This window comes from Geotrypetes seraphini, chromosome 4 (assembly GCF_902459505.1).
Source record: "Geotrypetes seraphini chromosome 4, aGeoSer1.1, whole genome shotgun sequence".
Classification (NCBI taxonomy): Eukaryota; Metazoa; Chordata; class Amphibia; order Gymnophiona; family Dermophiidae; genus Geotrypetes; species Geotrypetes seraphini.
In genome coordinates this window covers 220,381,194-220,408,047 of record NC_047087.1, presented here as the reverse complement: position 1 = coordinate 220,408,047, position 26,854 = coordinate 220,381,194, and the positions used below count along the sequence as shown (strand labels likewise).

Sequence of the window (26,854 nt, the reverse complement as noted above, 5' to 3'; positions counted from 1 at the left end):
AGGGGGCAAGTGTCAGAACAGTTTACATATAAAATTTTAATGTGGAAAAGTTTTAAAAAACCCTCAATTTATTCATATACTCCCCCCCCCCCCCTTTTACAAAACCATAGCGCCAGCCACGGCGGTAACAGCTCCAACGCTCATAGGAATTCTATGAGCATCAGAGCTGTTACCGCCATGACTGGCGTTAAAAACCACGCTACAGTTTTGTAAAAGGGGTGGGGGTGGGAAGGGATAGGACAGAGAAAGTAAAATATTGGGTTTAAAAAGAGAATGAAAGAATAAAAGAAGGCTGAAAGATAACCATACACCCTATAACTAATTTAGGACTTCATAAAGCAGTGTTCTTTATTACTTTTTAAGTCAGGATCACTTTGGATCCATTGAGTTGAAGAAGAACCACCCAAAAACTTCCCATGTGGAATCACAACACTGCTGAACTTTGTGTATCAATAACACCCACCCCACCAGCCCGTCTTCAAACCGTTTGTTGGGCATGTCCTCGAGGAGGGAGGCATTTCCAAATTCTTTCTCTTCACTGATTGAGAAATTCCTTGTCCTTCAAGCATGTGGCTCGTCCTCCCATCCACACCCCTCTTTCTATCATGAACTTTGTTAGAGAGGCAGAAAAAAAGCCAGAATGATGATGATGAGGGCCACACCAAATGTCTCCAAGGGTCACTATTGACCCCTCTGGCCTTGCATTGAAGAACACTGCCAGAAAGAATAAACAGGTTCTAAAAGCTATTTTAAAGTTTGCATAAAAAGGTTTCACTCATAATTGGCAAGGGAGGGTGTTCCGTAAGTCTGTAGCATGAAAAAAGAAAGTTGAATGTCTTGTTGATTTAAGACAAGCTTGCGCATGAGAAGAAGAGTGCACACTATCAGTGACATTGCCCTCTGAAACAAAAATTAGAACATGAAAAATCCTACAAATCACACAGGAAACTATGGAGAATGAAAACATTTGCCCTGTACACCGTTAATGTCCTCTATGGATTTAGCTTGGCAGAGATAACGAACTAACATAAAAAAACAAGTGACTTTCCCTCCCTTTTACTAAATCGCAGTAATTATACCATGACCCGGAGCACTAAATGCTCCGACGCTGCTCCGATGCCCATAGAATTCCTATGAGCGTCAGAGCAGCGTCAAGAGTTACACTAGTCACTTAGGTCATGTTATAATATTGCCTACTACTGCATGTCCTTTGTGTGCCTAAATGGAGCCACCCAGTTGTAGAATTATCTCCATATATAGAGGGGGTATGGGACTGGATTTCATATACCATCTTTCTGTGGTACAAACAAAATGGTTTACAATCATTTGTTATTATATGCAGGTACTTTCTCTGTGCCTGATGGGCCCACAATCTAAATCCCCCTCCTTTTATCAAGCTGTACTAGAGGTTTTTAGCGTGGGTTAGCAAGGTAAGTGTTACGACGCTCATAGGAATTCTATGAGCATTAAAGCATTTACCACGCCGGCTCGCGCTAAATTCCTCTAGCGCAGCTTGATAAAAGGGGCCCTAAGTTTTTATACCTGAGACAATGGAGAGTAACTCGTAAGCGACTTGCCCAGGGGAACAAGAACCTGTAGTGGAAAGTGAACCTATTTGCCTCCATTCTTAGCCCATTGCAGTAACCATTAGGTTATTTCTGTGCGCTCCAGGGTAGGGACCCCCTGAACATCCTTTCCACACCCATTTTTCAGTTCACAGAAAGCTAGATGCACATTGGAGTATGTGCCTCATTCTGAAAATGAAACTCAGGAAGCAAAAAACCAAAAGATGGAAAATGTCCCACATAAAATACAGCAAAGCAGTACAAAAGTAAGACAAAAAAAAAAAATACAGTGTTCCAGTTAGTGGTATTTATTCTACATAAAGAATCATGTGGGACAAAAATGAAGATCCAACATAAAACAATGCCTGCCTCAGGAGTCCTGTCACTCAGGAAATGGATGAGTAAACACAGAAATTAGATGAATGAAGGGTAAAAAGCCAAAATCGTTGATTCTAATAAACTGAGCAGACAACCGTCTTACCAATGTAGGAGAACATGCAAACATACAGGTAAAATAAAATTGCATTGTTTTACCTGTATGTTCGTGGGTTCTCCCATAGCGCTAAGCCGATTCTTTGCTCAGTTTACTAGAATCACCTTTGTACTGCTTCAAAAATGAAACTCAAACAACACTTAAACGTCCAGCTCAAAGCCAAACGTCTAACTGCTGTTTGAAAACTGACCGCATTACTTCCACGAACTAACATTGTTAAATAATAGAAAATGATAGCTGTATTAAAATATAATTAAAAAAAACAAGAAAGAAAATCATATCCATAACATATGCGTAATATCTGTGACGGGAATGCTATATCATTATTAAAGTAACTTGTAAATGTTCCAACATATGGCCTGAAACTAAAAAAAAAATCCTTCACTATAATAATGATCAGTTGCATTCTACTGCAGTTTGCAAGACTTGCTCCATATTATAACAGCTAACTAAGCTACTTTTTTTGTTTTTGTATTGTATTGTTTTGTTTTGTTGAACAGGAAGATCCCAAGTGGGAATTCCCTCGAAAAAATCTGGTTCTTGGCAAAACTCTAGGAGAAGGGGAATTTGGAAAAGTTGTTAAAGCAACGGCTTTCAGACTTAAGGGGAAAGCAGGTTATACGACAGTGGCTGTAAAAATGCTCAAAGGTACTTTCCTACATAAATCACTATCACCATATATTTTGACATACATTTTATTCTTTAGGCTTTAAAAATATGTTCAAGTATAAACAAATCGGAGATATACTCGTGCTGAGACAAGTTGAGTAAAACCAGATATTTTGATATCACTCTTCAAGGAACCTGTGAATTTCAAACACCCAGACACCCAAACTGGCAGATGCCTAATGGGGTATGAATATCATCACTAATTCACAGAGGACCCGAAACAGGCTTATTTAATATAATAAGCTGAAAACATCAAAATAATCAGACTTAAGAAAAAAGTACTTACAGTAACCCAACCGGAGCTCTGCCGTTTCACTATCCATCACAAAAATATAGCAGGGGTAAATAACTCAAATACCATAGATATTTGTGGAGTGACTAAAGAGATATCAATAAGACCTGAAAAAGTCACTGCAGTGTTATCACACACAAAAAATATTCCAAACTTTTACTCATTCACAATTCGTATTCTTAGAACTCTGCTCAGAGACATGAAGGCTGATTACTCCGCCTCACCACCCAATCATCGCAGTGTCTAGAAATTGAATTGGCTCTGAAGATGTACAATTCCCATAGATTAAGTGCTAGCAAAAAGCTATGCTGACACTGTCATTGCTTCAATAAATTAGTATTTGAAAAATATAACTTAACTTTGAAAATAGTGACTGGTTCCGACGTGCCACGTTTCGTTGCTGCGTCAGGGAACCGACAGATACAGCTAAGTTTAAAGCTGGAGGTGAAGTCACATAGAGATTGAAAAATGCTGGTTCATTTAATATGTTTCTTCTTAGATATAACAAAAAAACCTTCACTATTCGTAGCTTCCTCAGGGGTTCACAAGCTCTTATAGTCTGATGTCAGCATTACCAATGCCTGTACCTAACACCGGCATACCTGCTTTCGCACAAACTTCATTGTGGCGAAAGTGGGTATACCGGTGTTAGGTACAGACTATAAGAGCTTTTGAACCCCCCCCCCCCCCTGAGGAGCTACGGATAGTGAAACGGCAGAGCTCCCGTTGGGTTAACCTAAGTGCTTTTTTCTTAAATCTGATTATTTTGATGCTTTCAGCATATTACATTAAATAAGCCTGTTTCAGGTCCTCTGTGAATTAGTGATGATATTCATACCCCATAAGGCATCTGCCTGTCTGGGTGTTTGAAATTCACAGGTTCCTTGAGTGATGTCAGTATAACTGGTTTTACTCAACTTGTCTCAGCACGAGTATATCTTTAAAAATATGTTCAACAGAGACCATTAAAGCTATTTGCAGTGTTATTTATCCTTGATTTAAGTTTAGCATAACAAAAAGAAGAAATGCTTGCATATAATACGAGGGGCCGCTGAAAAGTTCTCAGCCCAATCACCAAAGTTGGAACAGTCTCCATTGAAGGCTATACACTTACTTCAGAGATTTTCAACTTTTTTCATTCCATATTTTTCTGACGGAATGAAAAAAGTGAAAAATTGCTAGACGAATAGCCCTTAGTGGAGACTGCCCCAACTTTGTTGGTTGGACTGAGAACTTTACAGCAGTCCTTCGCATTGATATCAGAATATTATTTTATATTCTTCTAATGCTCTTCATTTTTTAGCATGTTGTCCTGAGTTTTAAACTGGTTTTGACATGAAATTCAAAGAAGAGTCTAGATTATATTGCAGTGGTTAACAATTATAGGCTTAAAGTGTTGATGAAGCTTAACTGAATGGGCTTTAATTTTAATGTTTTCGGGTTTCACCAAAGAGAAAGATAGAAATAAAAATACTTTGTGGCTGAAGCAATTACAAACATGAAAATCTTTGCAGAACATTATGAAATTAATCTCGGTACATTTCCTAGTTGACAAGAATCCACATCACTATACAAATAAAAAGTCATTAGAACTGACATTAATTAAAGGAGGAGTTTGAGGTTGAAAAATAACATGAAAGTATGCTTGGGTGGAAGGATGGTAATCTCTTATTCCAATATTGGTGTGGCTATGTTATCGGTGGGAGGTACAATTTTGCACTGCCAGATTGGGTTTTAATAAAATGTTGAAGACACAATTGTTTGTAAGTGCCTTTTTGTGCTGAGATTTGACATAATGTAAGTACATAATGCATTACCTGATTAATAATCACATTTTAAGGTATAGTTTTTGTAACTATTTAAAATGTTTGTCTAACTTTTATGACTGTGATTATGTAACCCGTATAGATAATATACGGTATATAAATTTTTAAATCAATAAATAAATCATGGTTTTTATGTTCTCTTACATACGGCAATATGTTCAGCTTCAGGGGCCATCAGCTACGAAAGAGATTTAGGAGAGAGTTTGTGCAGTTTTCCTCTTCTTCTAGGGAAAGAGCACACAGTACAGTAGTTTACTGAATGGCCTATGATTTAGGTTGCACGACCACAATCTCATTGTGGCTTGTCCTGAGCCATTTATAGAGCAGATGTATGCATTGGCCTGTTGATGTTCTAAGTGGCTGAAGGCAGTTTGCTGCCTCGAAGAATTGTCAAAACCAAGATGTGTTATATTTGGAGAAGGAATAACAAGAATAAATTACTTCTTTGGTACATTTTGGCCTTTATTTTAGAAGCCCTAATGATGGGTATTTACCTGGTCAGTGCTTTTCTCAGTGTGAAGGCAAACCAAACAACACAAATACTGTCCATTTCCAAGCAACAAAACAAAGCCAGCAAATAAAAAAATTCAATCAAGTACAGCCCTCAGAATATCACATGCAAATAACATAGTGCTTTTCTCTTAGTTATTTCCATGAACCTTTAAACCTATACAGGCAATCCTTAACATTAACCTATAGCATATGGCTTATTGCTTTTTCAGGAAGAAACCAAACAGGATGTGCATCAGAAAAAGGAGGATGGGTTGATACACAGTGGAAGTAAAACCCAGATGTCTCAACCTGTCCTCCTTTTTCTGAAACTATATTATAATCCAAGAACAGTGGTCTCTGCTAATGTTTAAGTGAGGACTGTTTTGTGTCCAAAAGGGTTGAAGGTAAGCTCACAAATATGTTCCTATTTACGGCTATGACACCAATAATGCTTCTCAACCTTCATTTCTACCAGAACACCTGGCCTCGGTCATACATGCAGAACACAAATAAACCCTATGGGGCTCATAATTGAAAGAGAAAAACATCCAAAAACTGGCCTAAGTTGGCATTTGGACGATCATAAACGAAAGACGTCCAAGTGCCGATAATCAAACCGGGTTTTGAACGTATTTCTAAACGACCTAGGCCTTCATAGAGCAACTGAATGACCATAGCTAAATGGGGCGTGTTAGAAGGAGTGTTGAGGGTGGGATTTGGGCGGGACATGGGCAGGCTTAGACTTAGTCATACTGCATGTATAACCGAAAGTTATTCAGCACAGGATCGACGGAACTTGGACGTTGTGACTTAGATCATTTAAAACATGGTCTAAGTCACAAAAACCCACTTAAAGTCACCAGATAAGCACTGCAAACACTACCCCAAACACTACCCCAGTGATAAACAACCCCCCCAACCCCATATAAATCGTAATCACACCTTTAAAATTCAGCCTCCAGAACATTATCACCTGGCAGCCTGGCATAGGAAAGCCTAGTCGTCCTGGACAGAGGCGGCTTAAGTCGTCTTGGGGGTGGGTTAGGGACCCATGGAGAGGAGGCTCCATGCCCATAATCCCCTGTAATCACTGCATTGTTACTGAAACATGTGCACTCCCCTATACACCCCAAAACCCTTTTGTACTGGTATATAAGTGGCTCCTGCAGCCATAAGGGCTATTAGGGTGGTAGATAAGTGGGTCTAGGGGATTCTGGAGGTGGTTGGGGGGCTCACCGTGACCTATAAGGGAGCTGTAATGAGATGATGATGACATGGCACCCTTTCTGTGAAGTTCACAGCAGTGCCCTGTAAGGTACTCCACTATTTAGGTGCCATGTCTGGGTGTTCAGTCTATCACTTTGCAGACCCCTCCCACATCCAACAGGGCTTGTTCTAGGTGTTTTGGACTTGGATGAAAATGTGATATACAGATGGACGATTTAGTGACTTGGACGATCAGATTGGCAGGACATATACTTAGATAATTTTCGAAAGGGGAAAAAATTTGGACGTATTTTTCGAAAATGTGTCCTAAGCTCTTTTTTACTTTGGACGACTTGCGCCTTAGATGAAAACGGACTTAGATGTTCCTTTCAATTATGCCCCTCCACGCAAATACAAGACCATAAACTAAAAGTACTAATATACACAAACAAAACCCTAAGATACCAGACTCTGCATGCAGTACAAAACCAGATAAATAGAAAGAAATGGATTTCTTCCTGGACAGTGCAAAATATAGACAGCAGATGTAAATTCTCAAAACTGATACATTTCAATCACTAAACTGACAATAAAATAATTTCCTACCATTGTTGTCTGGTGATTTTTATTTTTCTAATCATCTTTTCCTAGTCTCTGGTTGCACTTCCTTCTGTTTATGCTCTTAAATCTGTTTCCTGGCCCTTCTTATCCATTTGCTTCTTTACTTAATACCCTACATCCATCTTTGGCATTAACTTTTCATTCAACTTTCTTCCATTTTTCTGCTTTCTTCTCAAATCTACTTTTCCCACATCTTTCCTTCCCATCTATCCATCTTCCTCACTCTGCCCTTCTCTTCCACTCCCCTCCCCATCCCTGTATACCATCTCCTTCCTCTTTCCTCTCCTTTATTCCTATCTATCCAGCATATCTTCCTTTTCTTTTCCTTTCCCCATTCATCCCTATGTACCATCTCCTCCCTCTCTCTCCCCCTTCCCCCATCACTGTGCACTGTCTCTTACCTCTCTCTCCCTTGTTCTGACATCTGTCTTCCCCTTTGCCCCTCCTATGTTCTGTCAGTGCCCTCCTCTCCTTCCCACAGTATGGCATGTCCTGTTACCTTCCCTGCTCTGATCTGGCCTGGCATCTCTCCTCCCTTCCCCAGCCACACGAGATTCGTGAAAGTCTCGCAAGGCTGCTGCATGAAGTCTCAGCAGCTAGTTTGAAACTCTATTATCATTAGGTCTAGCAGCGGCAGAGGGCAGAAAAGACTGGGGATCTTTCCTGCCCCCGAAGAGGCAGCTAGACCACCAGTTGTTTGTTTGTTTTTTTAAGTACATCAGGGAGGGCCAGTATGTTCCCCATTTCTGTGGGTTTGCCACGATATGGTTCCCGTACCCATGCCAATACCAAAAAATTATCTATGTTACTATGGTAATACCAGGCAAATTTCTGGCATGGCTACCATGTCACTCTCTAGTTTGGACAGGGCTTGGGTGGAGCTAAATTTATGTGTATTCCCCCTTTCCAAAAAGAATGTGCATGCCCTGATATCTCAATGTCAGGATATACGAGTACAGCACTGAGCAGGAGTCTTCAACCTACACCAGTGGTTGGTGCTATTTCACTATCACTTTTTCAATAGTGAAATTATGCAAGCTTTGCAGGACTGCAGGGAACATGGCTGTCCCTATTAATTGAAAGCACTGTTTCCCACTGGCAGTAATACAGTTGGAAGACTCATGCTCAGCTTCGAGAGAACAGTGGCAGCTGCTCCCATGCATGTAGAGCTTTATAAAAAGAGCTTATTTGAGCCAGTCCTTAGCAGGTGGGATTAAAGGAGTTTTCATCCTTAATTCACCATAACTTATTATTAGGGCTGCACATTGAAAAATTGCGATTAAAATGTTTAATCATGTAAAGTGCCCCCCTCCCCCACCTCACATTTCCTTCTATACCCGTACAGTGGCAAATATAGACAGCAGAGTAAATTCTCAGAGCTGACATTTTAATTACTAAACTGAAAATATATTATTTTTCTTACCTCGGTTGCTTGGTGATTTTATTTTTCTAATCATTATGTTTCGCTTTAAATATCATCAGGCAACAAAGGTAAGGAAAATGATTTATTTTCATTTTAGTAATTAAAATATGTCAGTTTTGAGAGTTTACTCTGCTGCTTATATTTGCCACTGTACGGGTATAGAAGGAAATGTGAGTGGGGGATAATTTATGCAATTAAAATTTTTAATTGTGATTAACTGATGTGCAGCCCTACTTATTACCCTTTACAAAATGAAAATAAGAACTGAGCCTCTATTGTTAATTAGTGCAATGTATTGTCTAGGTTTATGTATGTATAACTTACATGCATACGTTGACGCGTTTCGCTGTTCAGTTTTTCAACATGTATCTTTGTAAAATGGCTGCTTCCTTTTCACCCGCTGACAAATTCACATGCACTCCTACATATAATTTAGCCTAAAGAACTTGTGGAATTTTTGATTGCCAGGGAGTATCTTGTAATCACTGTGATTTAGCATCAAATGTAACCTTAACCAGCTAGGTCTTTTCTGTAATTGTTCTAGTGGGTTGTTTTTTTTTTTCAATTTTTTAAGTAAAATTTCCTGTTCTTGCCTCCTTATTGTGTGTGTGTGTGTGTGTGTATGTGAGTGTATGGAGAGGGGGGGATAAGGTTTAGTATTTATTACTTAGAATGCTAATAATTTTATTTTCAAATATATCCCCTTTTACTAAGCTGCAGTAGAGGTTTCTACCTCAGCCAGGAGCATTAAAGGGCAAATTCTATAAGTGCCCAAAAGTTAGGCGCCCAATTAGGCACTGTTCAGCATAATCCAAGTAAAATTGGGTGCTGTTTAATGAATCACGCTGAGCGGAACCTATTTTGGAGGCGCCCAGGAAATAGGCCAGTTCTAGGCGTAACTTAAAGTTAGGCGCCTAGCTGAGTGCTTAAGTACGCTTAAAAGCAGTGATTCTGCAACAAGGCACCTAGCATATGGCCACGCCCACGCCTAACATGCATAGCGCCTATTTTTTTGAAGGCCGCCTAAATTTTTAGAGGTGCCTTGTTGCAGAATCGCTCTTTCTTGATAGGCGCCTAAGTTTCAATTATTGCTGATTAAAAAGCTTAATTGAGCTTGTTACTCGATTCAGATAGGCGCCTATCTATATGGGCACCTCTGAAATAGGTGCCTAACATTAGGCACTGGTTACAGAATTTTGGCCTAAATGCTCAAACGCTGCACCGACACTCACAGAATTCCTCTATGGGGCTTAGTAAAAGGAAGGGAGGGTAATTTCTTATCATTCTTTTTTTTTTTTTTTTTTAATTGTCTTTATTAACAATTGCAAAGGGAACATACAACCAGGATCAGAGTAAGCATAAAAACATAGCAGGCAGAAAAAACAGCACTTGAAAACTATGACAGCAAATGTTGTAATTTGAAAATTATCAATAAATTTTAAAAAAAGAAAACACTTTTATGTCAGCAAATCCTTCTCTAAAATATTAGTGGAATTGTACTTGTCCCTATCTGGATATATCAATTCCAGTTTCTATCTTCTATCTAAAATGGGCCTATGCATGGTCTCTTCTGTTTCTCAGCTGTCATATGGGTCTAGATGAGATCCTAGAAGGGTAGCAGTGCATTCCCAGAATGGGGACTGAGATTCCTGAGTGAGGCATATTATTGGATTGATTGATCAATGGGTTGTAAGGGTGTGCTTATGGAAGATGGGAGTTGTTTCACTGCATTTTATTTTTGAGGGCTTTGAGGGACTTTTCATTTTATTTTAGGTCAGGTTGAGTGTTAGTGCATGCTTTAGCAAGCAGTGCACAATAAAAATATAATTTAAATTTCATTGTTTTTGTTTAATGTGAAGTATAACAAAATGAACCAAGTTTGTTTTATTTATTTCAGAATGAGTGCCTTTCACTAGTAGGCTGTAATTTACAAGAACACATGTAAACACTTCTGCAATTACTGTATACAAGGGGGTGCTGAAAAGTTCAGCCCAACCAACCAACTTCCTAAATTCTGAGCGTTATTTTGCCACTGTACCTAAAAAGAGTGTTACTGTATATACTCAAATATAACCAAGATTTTGGGGCCATAACATGGACCAAAAATGGGGGTCATGGTTTATATTCAGGTCTGCCCCCACCCTCCTTTCTCCTGGACCTATTGCAAGCCTCTACTGGGCCTGCCATAAGACCTAGTGGTCTAGAAGTGGGCCAGGACAGGAGAGATCTCTCCCACCTCCTGTCCCTGCTGACTCTAACAACTCTCGACTCCTTCTTACCTCCCCGATTAGTAAAAAAACCATACCTTTAAAATTCCTAATGGTCTAATGGTGAACTAGGGACAGGAGCGATCTTCCTATGCTCCTGTCCCATGCAGAGCCGCTATCTAAATGGCTGCCATGAGAACTCATGAGGTTGCCATGAAAACTTGCGGCAGTCATTCAGATAGCATAGGAAGATCACTCCTGCTCCGGTGCACTGCTGGACCACCAAGGATTTTAAAGGTATACTTTTTACTTATTGGGGAGGGAAGAGGGAGGTGAAAGTTGTTAATCAGCCAGAACAGGATTCAGGAGGAATCCCTCCAGCCCCAGCCCACCGCTAGACCACCAGGGCTTACAGCAGTCCCAGTGGAGACCTTAAATGCATCAGGAGGGAGGGGAGACAGGGTGCAGAGCCTAGCAGAGTAGGGAAGGGTGCAGAGCTTGGCAGGGAGGGAGGGATGGGGGTTAGGTGCAGAGCCTGGCAGGGCAGGACACTTGAATATAAACCCTCTAGGTTATATTCGAATCAACCTTTTTTCCTCCTTTTTTGGAGGGAAAAAAGGTTACCTTGGTTTATATTTAGGCCAGTTTATATTCGAGTATATACAGTATCTTATTCTGTTAAGTGCCAATTTGCAGAAACAAAATTCTGTTTTGACATTGTTTCAGATGATCGAATGAACCACATCCACATCATTCTCTTCTAGGTTGGGCTGAGAACTTTTCAGCACCCCCTCATATGTCCCTGCAAAAACTTGGTGGCAGAATTTCAACAACAGTCTCTTATATAAACCTACATTTACCAAAGGCACCCAATTGCTCAAAAGGCAGAAAACTGCTCCTCCCCATTTTATCCCAGCAGACTCTTAATCCAAGGTCTGCCTGCAGCCTAACAGAAGGGTCCACTTACTAAGCTGCAGTAAGTATTAGAGCACCTTACCACACCTTAAGGTAGCCAAACAGGTTGAAAAGGTGACTGTGAAAGCTAGAAGGATGCTTGGGTGCATAGGGAGAGGAATAGTACGAATAAGGAGGTAATGATGCCCCTGTAAAAGACTCTGGTGAGACCTCATCTAATATAATAAAGCCCTAAGCGCACATGCACACTCCCACCTGCGTGCTCCCGTTTTCCGTGCGCTGTAGGGACCCGCAGGTAGGAGTGCGCATACGTACAGCGGTGTGGAGCCTGTCGGACAGAACCCATGCTCACGGCAGCAGAAAGAAGAGGCCGTAAAGCGCAGTGTCTCCCATGGCTTCGGAGTGTGAACTGGCCAGGGCGACGTCAGCGGGGGCCGGACGGGAGCTGGAAGGGAGAGGAGCTGCTCTCCTCCCTCCTCCCCTCCCCCAACTGACTTTAATTCTTGCCTCCCAGGCTTCTCCTGCTCGGGCTGGGCCCGCGTAAAAAACCCATAAACCCCCAGAGCTCACTTCGGGTCTGGCAAGGGCTGCGGGTCCTGAAACCTTCCGATTCAAGCAGCTTCAGCAGCACTCTACACACGATGCTTCGGGGCCTTCTACTGCCCTGATTTGCTGGGCAGTAGAAGGCCCCGAAGCAGCAGTGTGTAGAGTGCTGCAGACGCTGCTGGAATCGGTAGGTTTGTCGGGACCGCGGGAAGGGGGGGGGGGGGCGGTAAAGGACTAAGTAAGCCGGCCAGACCACGGGAAGGGAAAGGGGGGTAGGGGAAACGTTGCTGCTGCACAGGGAAGTTGTGTGGGGGGAGGGAAATGGAGGGGGAGGGAATGCTGCTGTGCCTGCTTCACAGGGAAGTGGTGGGAGAGAAATGCTGCTGCATAGGAGGCAGGGAGAAAGGCAGATAGATAGAAAGAAAAAAAGAAAGACACAGGGGCAGGGAGAGACACAGAAAGACAGACAAACAGTGGGAGGGAGAGAGAGACAGAAATAAAGACACACTATCATATATTCTAGCACCCGTTAATATAACGGGCTAAAATGCTAGTTTAGAATATTGTGTATAATTCAGGAAACCATACCTTCAAAAAGATGTAAACAGAATGGAGTTGGTCCAGAGGAAGGCTATTAAAATGGTCGCTGATCTTCATCATAAGGCGTATGGGGACAGACTCAAAGATCTCAATATGTATACTTTGGGGGGAAAGGCGAAAGAGGGGAGATATGGTAGAGATATGTAAATACCTATGTTGTATAAATGCACATGAGGCGAGTCTTTTTCAATTGAAAGGAAACCGGAATGAAGGGGCTTAGAATCAAAGTGAAAGGTGATAGCTTCAGAAGTAACCCCAGAAAATGCTTTTTCATGGAATGGGTAATGAATGTTTGGAAAAGCCTCCTGGTGGAGAAAAAAATCTGAATTCAAGAAAGCTTGGAAAAAATATGTTGGATCTCTAAGGGAGAGGAGGGGATAGTAGTTGGCATGTTTAAGCAGATTAGATAGGCCATATGATCTTTATCTGCCTTCATTTTTCTATGTTTCTATGTTTCTAAAATGGCTTACTGCAGGATGCGCTTAGATATCCTGCAATAATTTGTGATCTGCATGTGCAAACTGCACGCTAAAAATATTTTAACATTTTATCACAGAAGGGGCCTATCTGTGGCAGAGAGTGGGCATTTCTGCACTAATCAATTAGTTCAGCTACATTACCACACACTAAGGAGAAAATTCTGTAAGGGCTACCTAATGTTAGATGGTGGTAGGCATCTGATGCACCTAACTTAATTGTTTTTAATTGGCTTTAAGTAGCACGATAATTGAATGCGCCATTAAAAGCCGATTACAAAACAATTAACATAAAAAATAGTCGGCGCTAGGCGCCTTCTGTGACTGTCGCCTACATCCCTGGCACTGTAACAACTGCTGAAGACATGGGTGTGGTTAAAGGCAGCGTTAGAACTAGGTGTCACTAGGCATCGCTGTCCATGATTCTCTGACGCACCTAGGTGCCGGAAATGGTAGCCATGATTCTGGATGTGGCACCTATCAGTGACTGGCATACAACAGGCACCTGTTTTGTAGATGCCTGCTGCAGTAGGCGCCGCTTCCAGAATCAGCTCTTGATTAGCGCAGGATTTATGCATGAGCCATTGCCACCTACAAAACAGGTGTTGATAAGTGCACTAATGGCAACATTAGCACACTTCATCTAACAAGCAGATAGACAAGGGCAACCCGGTCGACATTGTATATCTGGACTTTCAGAAGGCGTTCAACATGGTACCGCATGAACGACTACTTCAGAAAATTGCGAGCCATGGAATCGAGGATGAAATACTCACGTGGATTAAAAACTGGTTGGAACATAGGAAACAGAGAGTGGGGGTAAATGGACAATACTCGGACTGGAAGACCATCACCAGTTGGGTGCCGCAGGGTTCGGTGCATGGACCCGTGCTCTTCAACATCTTTATAAACGATCTGGACATAGGTACCATGAGTGAGGTGATTAAATTTGCGGACGATACGAAGTTATTCAGAGTAGTGAAGATGCAGGGGGATTGCGAAGATCTGCAACGTGACATAATCAGTCTCGAGGAATGGGCATCAACATGGCAGATGAGGTTCTACGTGGATAAGTGTAATGTGATGCATGTCGGTAACAAAAATCTCATGCAAGAATACAGGATGTCTGGGGCAGTACTTGGAAAGACCTGCCAGGAAAGGGACTCGGGAGTTCTGACTGACAAGTCGATGAAGCCGTCCACGCAGTGTGCGGCAGTGACGAAAAGGGCGAACAGAATGCTAGGAATGATAAAGAAGGGGATCACAAACAGATCAGAAAAGGTTATCATGCCGCTGTACCAGGCCATGGTGCGCCCTCACCTGGAGTACTGCGTCCAGCACTGATCGCCGTACATGAATAAGGACAAGGTACTACTCGAAAGGATCCAGAGAAGAGCGACTAAGATGGTTAAGGGGTTGGAGGAGCTGTCGTATAGCGAAAGATTAGAGAAACTGGGCCTCTTCTCCCTGGAACAGAGGAGATTGAGAGGGGACATGATTGAAACATTCAAGGTACTGAAGGGGATAGACTTATTATATAAGGACAGGTTGTTCACACTCTCCAAGGTAGGGAGAATGAGAGGGCACTCTCTAAAGTTGAAAGGGGACAGATTCCTTACAAACGTAAGGAAGTTCTTCTTCACCCAGAGAGTGGTAGAAAACTGGAACACTCTTCCAGAGTCTGTCATAGGGGAAAGCACCATTAAGGGATTCAAGACAAAGTTAGACAAGTTCCTGCTCAATAGGAACGTGCGCTGGTAGGGCTAGTCTCAGTTAGGGTGCTGGTGTTTGACCAGAGGGCTGCAGCGTAAGCGGACTGCTGGGCATGATGGACCACTGGTCTGACCCAACAGCGGCACTTCTTATGTTCTTTAAACCCCTGCCTACAGCTGGTGGATTACAAAGAAATATATATTGGTACTAGATTCTCAGTATGTAGGATAAAAACTTGTATTGGAGAAACCTTTACTGAAGCTATGGCAAATTGTAACCAGTTGACTGTATATTATATATGTTAACCTGTAACCAATTCTGAGCTCATTGGGAAGAACGGGATAGAAAATGAAATAAATAAATGTATAGAAAAAAGCATCACCACTGTTCTTGCTAGCAGTGACTGTTTGGGGGTAGGAAAAACCTCAGAGATTACGGAGCTATATTATCTCCTCAAAAAAAACAAAAAACAAACAAACTTTTTCTTGCTCCTACTGCAATATTTGGCGTAAAAACCTCCCCAGTACCGCTTATATTTATATTTTATTACTCAACTGATATACCCCCAATATTAATTGATATCACTCAATTGATCTATTAAGCTTTTCAAAACTATATTCACTGATAGGGTCAGTACTGAACAAACATTGCTATATTTCTGATCAAAAAATTCACTTATATTGATCTCTCAGATTCACTGTCTGTAATGATTCAGGATGATCATGCAGCTCTCCTCTATTGTGACTCATAAAACCATTCCTCGAAACTCACTTCTCACAGAAATCCCGACTCAGCACCGGTGTTTCATGATAGCTTTCTACCACTTCATCAGGGTGATTGCATTAGCAGCTAATTTTTATTGTGCTGGGGAGGGGGGGTGTTAATTTTTTATGGTATGTTAAAGAATTGAATGTGTGCCAACATGTACACCCCCCCTTGCAGTTACATGATGAGGACATCCCTACTTTTTCCTCTAGGCCAGATAATTAGTTCATTTAATTTTACTTTACAGAGGTCATAAGGGATCTTTTATACAGATTTCTGTGTTTTTTTGTGTTATGTTTAATGTTTTCTTAGAAAATGCAGCCCAGAGCGAACTCCGGGATCTCCTTTCAGAGTTCAACCTCTTGAAACAGGTCAACCACCCACACGTCATCAAACTTTATGGAGCTTGCAGTCAGGATGGTAAGTTTCTCCACAATATTAAAAGAGGGAATCAGTGAATAAAACAGTGTATCGCAAAATGTGTGCTGAGGTTCACTAATATGCCTCCTGAGATTTCAGGTGTGCCGCGACACACTGGTGAGGAGGAGAGGCGCCGTGAGAGGGCCTGTCTGAAGGGCCTTTGCGTATGCACAGATGCCAATGTGATGACATCATGCATGCACGTGACATCATCACGGCGACGTCTGTGCACTACTGGATACCTTGAGCCGCAGCCACTACTTGTAGTGTGCCACGACTCAACAAAGCTTTCATAATTTCACGGCACTCCAAAATTACTAGGGCTGCCTAATCTGGAACTCAGAAACTTTTTCACATTAAGCTTGGAACTGATCTTTGACTCTACACATTAGGAATCCATATTTTCAGTCATTGGTGCCTCAGGTTAGACAGACCAATGCCAAGAACTGAACACCGATTCTATAATGGCAAGATGGCAATATAGAATGTTAGTGTAAGTAGGCATTGGTGCACCTATATTTATATATGACCATTTACACTAGGTCAATGGCCGATGTTAAAGGGTAAAATTAAGTGCCATGCAACATGCATAACTTATAGATTTCTATAAATGTGCTTCCATGCTCCACTCATGTATACATCCCCCTTGCAGTTACATGCTAAACTACTTATGTGGCACCTTATAGAACTGGCATTGTGCCATTATGTGCATAACTGCCAACTGACTCAGTATGTGTAACTGCAGGCGCCAAGTTACAGAATTGCCCTCTTTGCAACCTAATAGTTAAAACAACTGGCTGAAAACCAGTCACGTCACACTTCAAATCCTGCTGAGGCTCCTTCTGACCTTAGGCAAGTCATTTCACCTCTGTTGTCCCTGATTCAACCACCAGGCAAGATTTAGTAACCCACATTAATGCCTGAATATTGGTTCATGCAACTAACATCCATCATTAGAAAATAGGCCCCACTGACAATAATCAGGTTTGTGTTTAATGCATGTTAATAAAACTAGCCTTTGGATTTGAGAGGGAAATTCATGCCGAGCTTGACCATAACTCATTGAACTATCAATGAAAATCCAATTATTGTCCCTTTTCTTTTAATTTTTAGATTGTAATTTCTGAAAATTATATTTAAAAATGAAAACATATCCGTAGTCATGATATGTAGTCATCATATGTAGTCATCATATGTAGGACCCTAGCATTTCAAGCTGGTAGGCAACAACAATCTTGGTTAGGTAAATGTATTCAGCAAGCTATGTTATACTATTGCTGTTTTTGGAAATTAATTAAGACCACTTTGTTCGATAAGTTTATTACTTAATGAGAGTTTTATTATTGAAATTCTATTTTACAAATATTTGTATTTTTTACTGTATTAATGTATTTTGCTGATTGTCTAGCTCTTTTTAGTCACTAGTTAGCCTAAACTGAAAGCGCCTAGAACTTTTGGTTATGACAGTATAAAGAATAAAGATATTATTATTATTATTATTATTACCATGAAACACATGGTCCTAAACATAACCTGATAATTTAATCCCTTGGTCTTCAGTTCTTGAGGGATTCCAAAGGGTCAGGTTTTCAATTTATCCATAATGAATATGCATGGGAGAGATTTGAATACAATGGAAATAGTAAGCATGCAGATCTCTATGGCAACATGACTGAGGGTGTGGCTTGGACCTGTCAGAAACAGAGATATATACAGGGTTTGCAAATGAAAGGAAATATTTTATTGCTCTGAGTCAACATGCATCATTCTCTTCCCAGGGCTAGATCCTAGCCTATCCCAATACATTAACTAGTAGCTTCCCTGATCCTCTCCTCATGTACTAAGGCTTCCAGCTTCCAGCTACAGTCCTCTTCCCTTGGGACCTCTCTGAAAACCTCTTGCCCTGGGTCTCTCTTCTCTCTTCTCTCTCACTGACTCGGCATTTAACTCCCTCCTGGCCTGAGCTCCACTTCTCTGACTCAGTTTCAGTTTAGGCTAACTAGTGACACCTGCTGTAAGGAGGCTGAACTGCAACAATAGTGAGGGAATACTATTCACTATACCATCCACTTCCTCACAATCTCCTTCATGCATATTCTTTAGAAATATTCTGATCCAATGGTAGCCCTCGAGGACTGGGAGTGAAGACATAAGATTTTATCCAATTGACTTTAGCCCAACCATTTATGTGGTCCTGCTTAACTACATAAAATGAACCACATAACATTCCTCGTGCCTCTAAACTTCAGCAGCTAAATTTTGACCAAACGGTTAAATTTAACTACTTGCTAGTATGGAATTGTTGAAGAGTAAAAGTTCTGCAGTTATCTCCAAAACTTAATTCCTTTACACAATTATTTTGAATATTGATCTTTATTGTTTTCATTATGACCTTATGCAGCAAAAACTTGTTTATTGGAAATAAAGATCAGCTGAAGTGAGTGACGGTTAATTTTACTACATCTTGTTCATGAAAGTTTTTCTTATACATAGGTGTTGGAATGGGGGAGGCCACAAGGGCCATGGCCTCCCCAAAAATTGGCAGTTGAAAGTTGATGCCCACCTTCCCACCCGTTTTCCAATGTTGTACTTTAAATCTTCAGGGTAGCCTCTGCACAGGGTCAATGAGCAGGCCTGTCCTGGAACCCTTCATTCTGCTTCCGAGGGCAGGCCTGCTTATTGGTGCTGCACAGCGGCTGCCCCAAAGATTTAAAATACAACGCCGGGAGGAGGTAGGAGGTGGAGTTGGGAGCTGGTGATGGGCCGGGCCGCAGGATTCTGCTGGGATTAGGGCAGAGCTCCTGGGCTCCCCACCAAAAACCAAACAGTGTTCTACTGTTTATGTTAAATATTTAAACCATATATACAAGCTTAATTTATTGGATATCATCAGAAGGAACATGTTGAGACAATACTAGAGGTCAACCAAATTTTGGTGTCAGTTTTGGCACTGAAACTGACCCAAAATCCATATTTGGCCTTGTTTCAATTTGTGCATTTTTGACTGAACCCAAATCTTTTTGTATTATTTCCCATGGCTCTCTTCCTCCCTCTGCCTGAATCAAAGGAGCTCCTACTTCCTCCCTCCCTCCCAATCACAAATAGAAGAAGCTACTCCTCCCAGACTCACATAGCTCACCATTCCCTCTAGTCGAGGCAGGAGCAATTCATAGTTGTGTGTGCCCATGCTGTCTCGACAAAGTGGCTGTTGTGACTTTTTTTTTTTTATTTTATTAGGATTTTATATACCGCCTATCAAGGTTATCTAAGCGGTTTTTACAATCAGGTACTCAAGCATTTTTCCCTCTCTGTCCCGGTGGGCTCACAATCTATCTAACGTACCTGAGGCTATGGAGGATTAAGTGACTTGCCCAGGGTCACAAGGAGCAGCGCGGGGTTTGAACCCACAACCCCAGGGTGCTGAGGCTGTAGATCCAACCACTGCGCCACACACTTCTAGTGGCTGTCTTGCAGAGACAGCATGGGCAGGAGTGACTGTGATTTGCTGCTGCCCTGACTAACCACTAGACCACCAAGGTGTACTAGCCTTCTGTTTTGGTGGAGAGTGGAGACTCCTTCACTTTGGTGGAGAGGAAGGAAGGAGTGGCAGCTGTTCCCATTCGAGGGCAGGGTCAGTTTTACCTTTAGTTGTGGCCAAAACCAAGCAGAGAATTTCACCTGCACATACGTTTTTGGCTGAAACCGAAGAAAAATGTTTTTGGTCACCCTTTGGTTAATTCAATGAATATGAATGTGTCTCTTTCATCTTTTATCTGGTTCTACAAAAAGACACAATAGCCTGCTTTCTTACTGAAAAACACAAGTCTCAATAAATGTTTCTAAATTATATTTTCTATGTATAGCATTTCATATGCAGTGCTTTGTAATAATCATTAGAATAATAACTCTTAATAATTTATTTGTTGTTCTACAAATCTCATTATATATTTTATCTTAGGACCTCTGTATTTAATTGTGGAGTATGCTAAGTATGGCTCCTTGCGGAGTTTCTTAAGAGAAAGTCGAAAGGTGGGTCCTAGCTACATGGGAAATGATGCCAATCGAAATTCAAGCTACCTAGACAACCCAGATGAGAGAGCATTAACAATGGGAGACTTGATTTCCTTTGCCTGGCAGATATCCCGAGGCATGCAGTATCTTGCAGAAATGAAGGTATGCAGCCCTGACTTCTAGAAAATAGATTTGTTAAGCCTACTATCAAGTTAAAACTATTAAAGAATATTTATTTAATAATATAGTTTTTTTTCACATTAGAATGATACTGATCCACACTTTCTTTTCTTGTTTCTCCAAGCTTGTTCATCGTGATTTAGCAGCCAGAAATGTGCTAGTGGCAGAAGGGCGAAAAATGAAAATATCAGATTTTGGCCTTTCCAGAGATGTCTATGAGGAAGATTCCTATGTCAAGAGAAGCAAGGTTAATGGCTAGATAAGTAGTCTTTCCCACGTTTATTCCATGAAAACAGGACAATTTTTAAAGGATTTTAATAGCGTAAATTTACTTAATCACATAAAATGTCTGAAAATTATTCACCCACCCACCCCATTATCTAGTTATATTAATAAGGTTTACCTATTCAGTTCAAGAGGTTGGGTCAGTTACCCAGGAAATTACAATGGACAATTTGATATGGACATTCAATAGAGTTGCTAGTACAGGTAGATCAGAACAGTTATTAATACAGTTAGGTCATAGTTACAAATAAATAGTTATAAGCTCAAGTAGGCCATCATTGGCTCATTGTTATGTCTCAGGAATTGCATTAGAAATGGGCTTTTACAATTGCTATTTCAGTTACTTCAGGGTTGGCTCCTGTCTTGGTATAGAAATGCTTTTAAAAGTTTTCTGAACCTGAGATAGTGGTCACAAGATCATAGTAAAGTGGTAGTTGGTTCCAGCAATTTGCTAATTGATATTGGATGGATAAGGTAATTTGCCTGTTAGACTTAATATTTTTGCATGCTGGGAATTTTAAGTGGAAAAGATTTCTGGTGGAATATCGGTAGGAGGCACCCTGGAGTAGGATGGCCAACTCTGTTAGGTAGTCGGGGGCATTCCCTCTCAGGATCTTAAAGGCAGTGATAAGAACATAAGAATTGCCGCTGCTGGGTCAGACCAGTGGTCCATCATGCCCAGCAGTCCACTCACGCAGTGGCCCTCTGGTCAAAGACCAGCGTCCTGAGACTAGCCCTACCTGCGTACGTTCTGGTTCAGCAGGAACTTGTCTAACTTTGTCTTCAATCCCTGGAGGGTGTTTTCCCCTATGACAGACTCCAGAAGAGCGTTCCAGCTTTCTACCACTCTCTGGGTGAAGAAGAACTTCCTTACGTTCGTATGGAATCTATCCCCTTTCAGTTTTAGAGAGTGTCCTCTCGTTCTCCCTACCTTGGAGAGTGTGAATAACCTGTCCTTATCTACTAAGTCTATCCCTTCAGTATCTTGAATGTTTCAATCATGTCCCCTCTCAATCTCCTACGTTCGAGGGAGAAAATGCCCAGTTCTCTAATCTTTCACTGTACGGTAACTCCTCCAGCCTAATTTAAACTTGATCCTTGCAGCTATGGGCAGCCAATGTAGTTTCATATAGTAGGACTGTAGATATTCTGTTTTCCTTAGTCCATTGTGGGGAAAGAGGTTGGTATTAGTTCAGTTTGGGAAAGTATACACAGTAATTTTATTGTGAAATCATACTATCTACTTTCTGGTGTGTGTGCATTGCAAGTGTCATCTCGCTGCATAAAAGTAGAAAAATGGAAGAGTTTTGTAAATACAGGCCAGTTAGTCTGACCTGAGAGTGAAAAAAAGTCAGTGGCTTTACTACCTAAAGGACAGAGGAATATCTTGAATCCATCAGTAGGCAGCATGGTTTTTTAACAGAAGATATAAATAAGGATCTACTGTAATTAGAATTATTTTATTTTATTTTTTTAATTTGGAACCAAAAGATTAGATTGAGGCAAGCACTTGGTTAAGTTTTTGACACTGGGCCCATTGGAGACTTAAACATTAAGGACTGAATTCTATATACTGCTTTTTTTTTGTCATTGAAAAAAGTGCTACTCTATAAATCGTGCGTAAAATCAGGCGTGGTTTATAGACTAGCACTTACATCTGTCAATTGCATCTAAGTTTAGGCACAGCATTTGCAATAATAAAAATGTGGCACAAATGTTGATGCCTAAATATATCCGTGAATGTCCATATTCTAGTATTGTGCATGTAACTTAAAGGAACGACCCCAATCCGCCCATGACCTACCTATTGCCACACCCCCTTTTGTGACTCAGACATAAAATTTATGTGCAGATTCCGCACCTAAATTTACATACATAACCTTTAAGTGATTCTAATTAGCACCAATAATTGCTTGTTAAAATGCCAATTAGTGTTAATTAGCTTATTATTCAATTAAATTGTGCACATAATTTGGGCACATGACCAAACTTGTGCACACAGATTGTGTTTTGCAGTTGTTGATTGAGTAAAAAGTTTGCCCTAAGGAAAGAGGGGATATTAGTGGAGCACTTCAGGGATCAGCCTTCAAGCTGAATTCATTCAATATTTGACAAATGATATGAAAGGAGGCTGGTCCTCTAACCTGGGAGAATAAAGTATATTTCTACGAACGTTATAATAATACATTTATAGGGGACTTTTATGACTAGGGTTGCCAGATTTCCTCTTTAAAAAAAAGAGGACTACTGACCCTGCCCTGTTCTGCCTCCAGCTCTGCCCCATTTTACCCCTGGCCCCGTCAACCACATGAACCTCCAGTCTCCTTCCCCAACCTCGGGGCTATGTCCAGAGGCCCTCTGCACATGCATAGATGTCAACAAAATGACATCACATGCATGCATGCATAAGATGTCATCACATTGACAACCGTGCTTGCACAGAGGACCTGCAGATGCGGCCCCAAGCTCAGGGACTTCCACAACCCGGACAAACTGCTAGGTTCTGGAAATTCCTCTAGGCACCCAGATAGTCCTCTAAAATGAGGACATGTCTGGGTTTTCCCGGACGTCTACTAGCCCTATTTATGACCAAGTGTATGTATAGTATAGTACATATATACTTTTCCATTTGTGGATAGTGGTGAATTTTAAAAATGAAAGCATGCACATATTTCCATTTTGAAAATTACTTTGGAAAGTTTTGTACACTTAAATTTAGAAACCATTCCCGTAGCAGTCTTGCAAGCAGTCTCCATTTTCAATATGGAGCCACTGGGGGCAGAGCAACACAGGTTTCTCCTGCCTTGAATAAGCCACTAGATCCCCAGTGCCTTTAAAAGGTAGACAAGGAGAGGGGGAGGGTGGGCTGAGCTTTCTCTGGTGGGGCGGGAGGGGAAGGCTGGTTTGGTGGGGAGCAGTCTTGCAATAATGGCAGCAATGTTTTTGGTTCCGAACTCAAATTTCAGGTCAGTTTCGGTGCCAGATCAGAAACTGAAACCAAAACCAAAATTCAGTCAGCTTCTAGGACATGCTCCCTTTATAGCATTGCTCTTAACCCCAATTCCTGCACCTTAACTTTGAGTTTCAGACTTACACCTGCTGAAATCTGGTATAAATGCGGGTTCCCACGTTGGGCACAGAGACTTAGTATTCTCTAACAATATTTGCAACTTTTTGAAATACCCTGACATACCCATTCCTCTCCCAAGGCCATGCCCCCTTTTGAGGTGCACACAATGGGATTTGGGCTACATGTATTATAGAATAGCATGCTACCAGATGTGCATGCACAGCCTAATTGGTGCCAATTAATGACAATAATTGTTGTTAGCAGCTTGTTAGCCAATTAAAATGCACATGCATCTCGAGATTGAAACGAACAGGATCCGTTTCTTGGTCCCGAAACTGCCCTGCAAAACACTCTGTCATCTGGAGGCAATTCCCCTTAGAAAGAAAGATACGTAGACAGTATTCTAAAGAGATTTTGCCTGTTTTATTATTAGTCTGCATTCATTTATATATCTTCAGTGGTATTAGCAGATGACGTAAGTACAGACCATATCTAGTGACAGGATACATAGGCTTCAAAGAAGTAATCAACACCAGAAAGGGGGGGGGATGAATGAGCAGGATATGTACTTCATTGTTTAAAGCTAAAAGGTGTAAAAAGCTTCCTTTATCTATCTCAACCGGTACATAGCAGTGGGGGGGTCGAGCCTTCATTGTCTGAGAGCTAACTTCGTTAACATAAATTAAATGACCTCTTCCCAAACCATTAAGAGAGTAAACACAACATTCTGCATTTGATTACTTCCAGCATGGACAGAGACAGAAAACTTATCCATTAAAATGTGTCCTTTCAATCCCCTCTTACGTCATGAAAATGACATCATAAATGCACAGCATGAACATGGAGGGAGAGATATTCTAGATATGTCTCTTGAGGAGGGGTTTTAGGGGCTGTAATATGAGTCAAACAGCGCAGGAACAGTCTAAAAATTACATAAGCAACAAGAGTGCAGATATAACAATAAGAAGGTCTTTCACCCACCCCTGCATCCAACTAAAATACAGATCCCAAGGATTAGATAAACCAGAATTACGTTTAAGTTCAGCAGAAAGGTCTTCTAATTTTTTAATGGCCATAGTAACCTTACCCGTGGGACCTGCATTGTCAGGAATAAAGGTGCAACAGGATAAAGTACTGGGGAGAATTTTACAGACACCCAACAAAGCGTTGCTGATTATAATAAATGTAATTAATCCAATCAACATTCTTATTGATAGTAATAAGGGACTCAAACCTAGCCTTAACCTGGTCTCGGGCCTTGAATTCATCTGGGACCCCTCTTGGGACCCCTATCTCTTAGCTAAAGCACACTGGCCTATCTACTGGCTGGGTAGTTTAACACGGAGCCGGAGGTCTCCACAGAGCCAGTAAATATCACCTAAAGCAAAATCTAATGCTGCAACAGTGAAGCATACCTATAATTTCCAAAAAAGAATACTAGGCTGTAGTTAAATTTCCAGTATGCCTCGGACAATAGTTTCTGATTAATACATTAACACACTTTAGCTAATCATGATTTAATCAGGACTACTTGAAACCGTCTTCCTGCCCTCAGGGTCTATCTGCATCCCCATTCCAGAGTCAGATTGATACAATTTCCCATAGGCCTTGGCTGACACCAGCTATGCCAACCAAAATGCTGAACGCCTGCAACAGCTATGCTGACATCTTCCATATTCTTTGAAATGAAAGAAAACTTGTGGTACCCTTAGCCAGCTTGCCTCGCTTATGCCTTGCCAATCTCTAACAGTATATCAGCACGTCCCCTGTCCTCCAAGCTATGAAGATGAATAGTTCCCATTATGAGTTCAAACCTCTGTCTTAGGTTGCATAGGTCGTATCTATATCTTACCCGTCGTTGAGCGAATGAACGGTGCATAAGGGATGCAGGAAACTTTCTCAGGAGGCCCAGGCAAAAAGGTACAAGGATGTCATGAGAGTATGTAAGTATGGGATATGGGATAATATTATCTCTGACCCTGGTAATGGTAATGCAATAGGCCATGTCAAATTAAAACCAAATTAGAACCAAATTAGCAAGTGTCAGAGAAGATACTGGAAATTCATGTATAACTGCCTTACAAGCTAAAAGGAACCTTGTGAGAAAAGAAATGTACACGTGTTTCACTCTACAGCAAAGGAGAATCATAACAATACATAGCAAAATTTGTACAATAATTAAGATAATGATAGGGTGAATTAAAACATTAAATACATGGTTTGCAGTGGGCGAATACTCAAAGAAAAGTTCCAAAGCTTGAGACATGAGCATCTCGGAGCAAATTTTGTGCAATCTGTCCATTTTCAAAAGTGATAGTATGGTTCACTTCTTTGGAGGTTTTCTTAAGTTGTTCAATAAAGTTCAGCAGCTTATGAAATGTCTCATTGCCCATACCAAGAGGTAGTAGATGTACAGCATATGAAATAAAGTCTGGAATGTCCGTAGAATAGGTTAAATAGGTGGAATTGTACAGCAAAGCGTTCTTAGGAAGGTGGCTATATCCGATGAACAGGAAACATTGTGTAAAAGTCTTTGCAGTCAGGGTGCAGGAAGATGAATTACAGTCCAGCAGGAACCGGCAGTCTCTTTAAACTGGTGAGATGCACACTTGGGATGAAATTATGTTTTCACAGGATCTGTTGTTTGCACAGGATCACTGGAAATTAGTGGTGTTCACCCTTGAGATGAAATGATGTCTGTGCATACAGGGAGGGATTTGAAAAGAGTCCCGATTTCATTCAGCAGCTGTACTTCAGTGTGATCCAAATAAGAGATAGAAAACGGAAGAGAAACCATGTTGCCTGTACTGAATGTAGAGAGAGAGAGAGAGAGAGAGAGAGAGAGAGAGAGAGAGAGAGACCAGGTTGCCTGTACTGAATGTGGCAACATGTAACAATATTAATGCATTTACTTGTTATAGTTATGGCAAAAGAGAGACAATATTCAGGTACTTAAGGTTCTTAATCAGACATTCCAAAAAGATATGTTTTTGTGTGCTGCATATAACTATTATGGCAATTCAGAGAGACCATAATTCTGTATTGAATGTATTTAAAAAAAATTGTCAGAAATGTGTAC

At 41.0% G+C, this 26,854-nt stretch overlaps 1 protein-coding gene across 1 annotated transcript in view; it reads left to right on the top strand.

Annotated features, from left to right (window-relative positions):
* Positions 1-26,854, top strand: part of RET (ret proto-oncogene) — a 255,342-nt gene that overhangs the window by 188,861 nt on the left and 39,627 nt on the right. The window contains exons 12-15 of the mRNA XM_033943472.1: positions 2,559-2,706; positions 16,122-16,229; positions 20,188-20,402; positions 20,545-20,667. Coding sequence (XP_033799363.1) covers positions 2,559-2,706; positions 16,122-16,229; positions 20,188-20,402; positions 20,545-20,667 — 594 coding nt within the window. The remainder of the gene's footprint in view (positions 1-2,558; positions 2,707-16,121; positions 16,230-20,187; positions 20,403-20,544; positions 20,668-26,854) is intronic.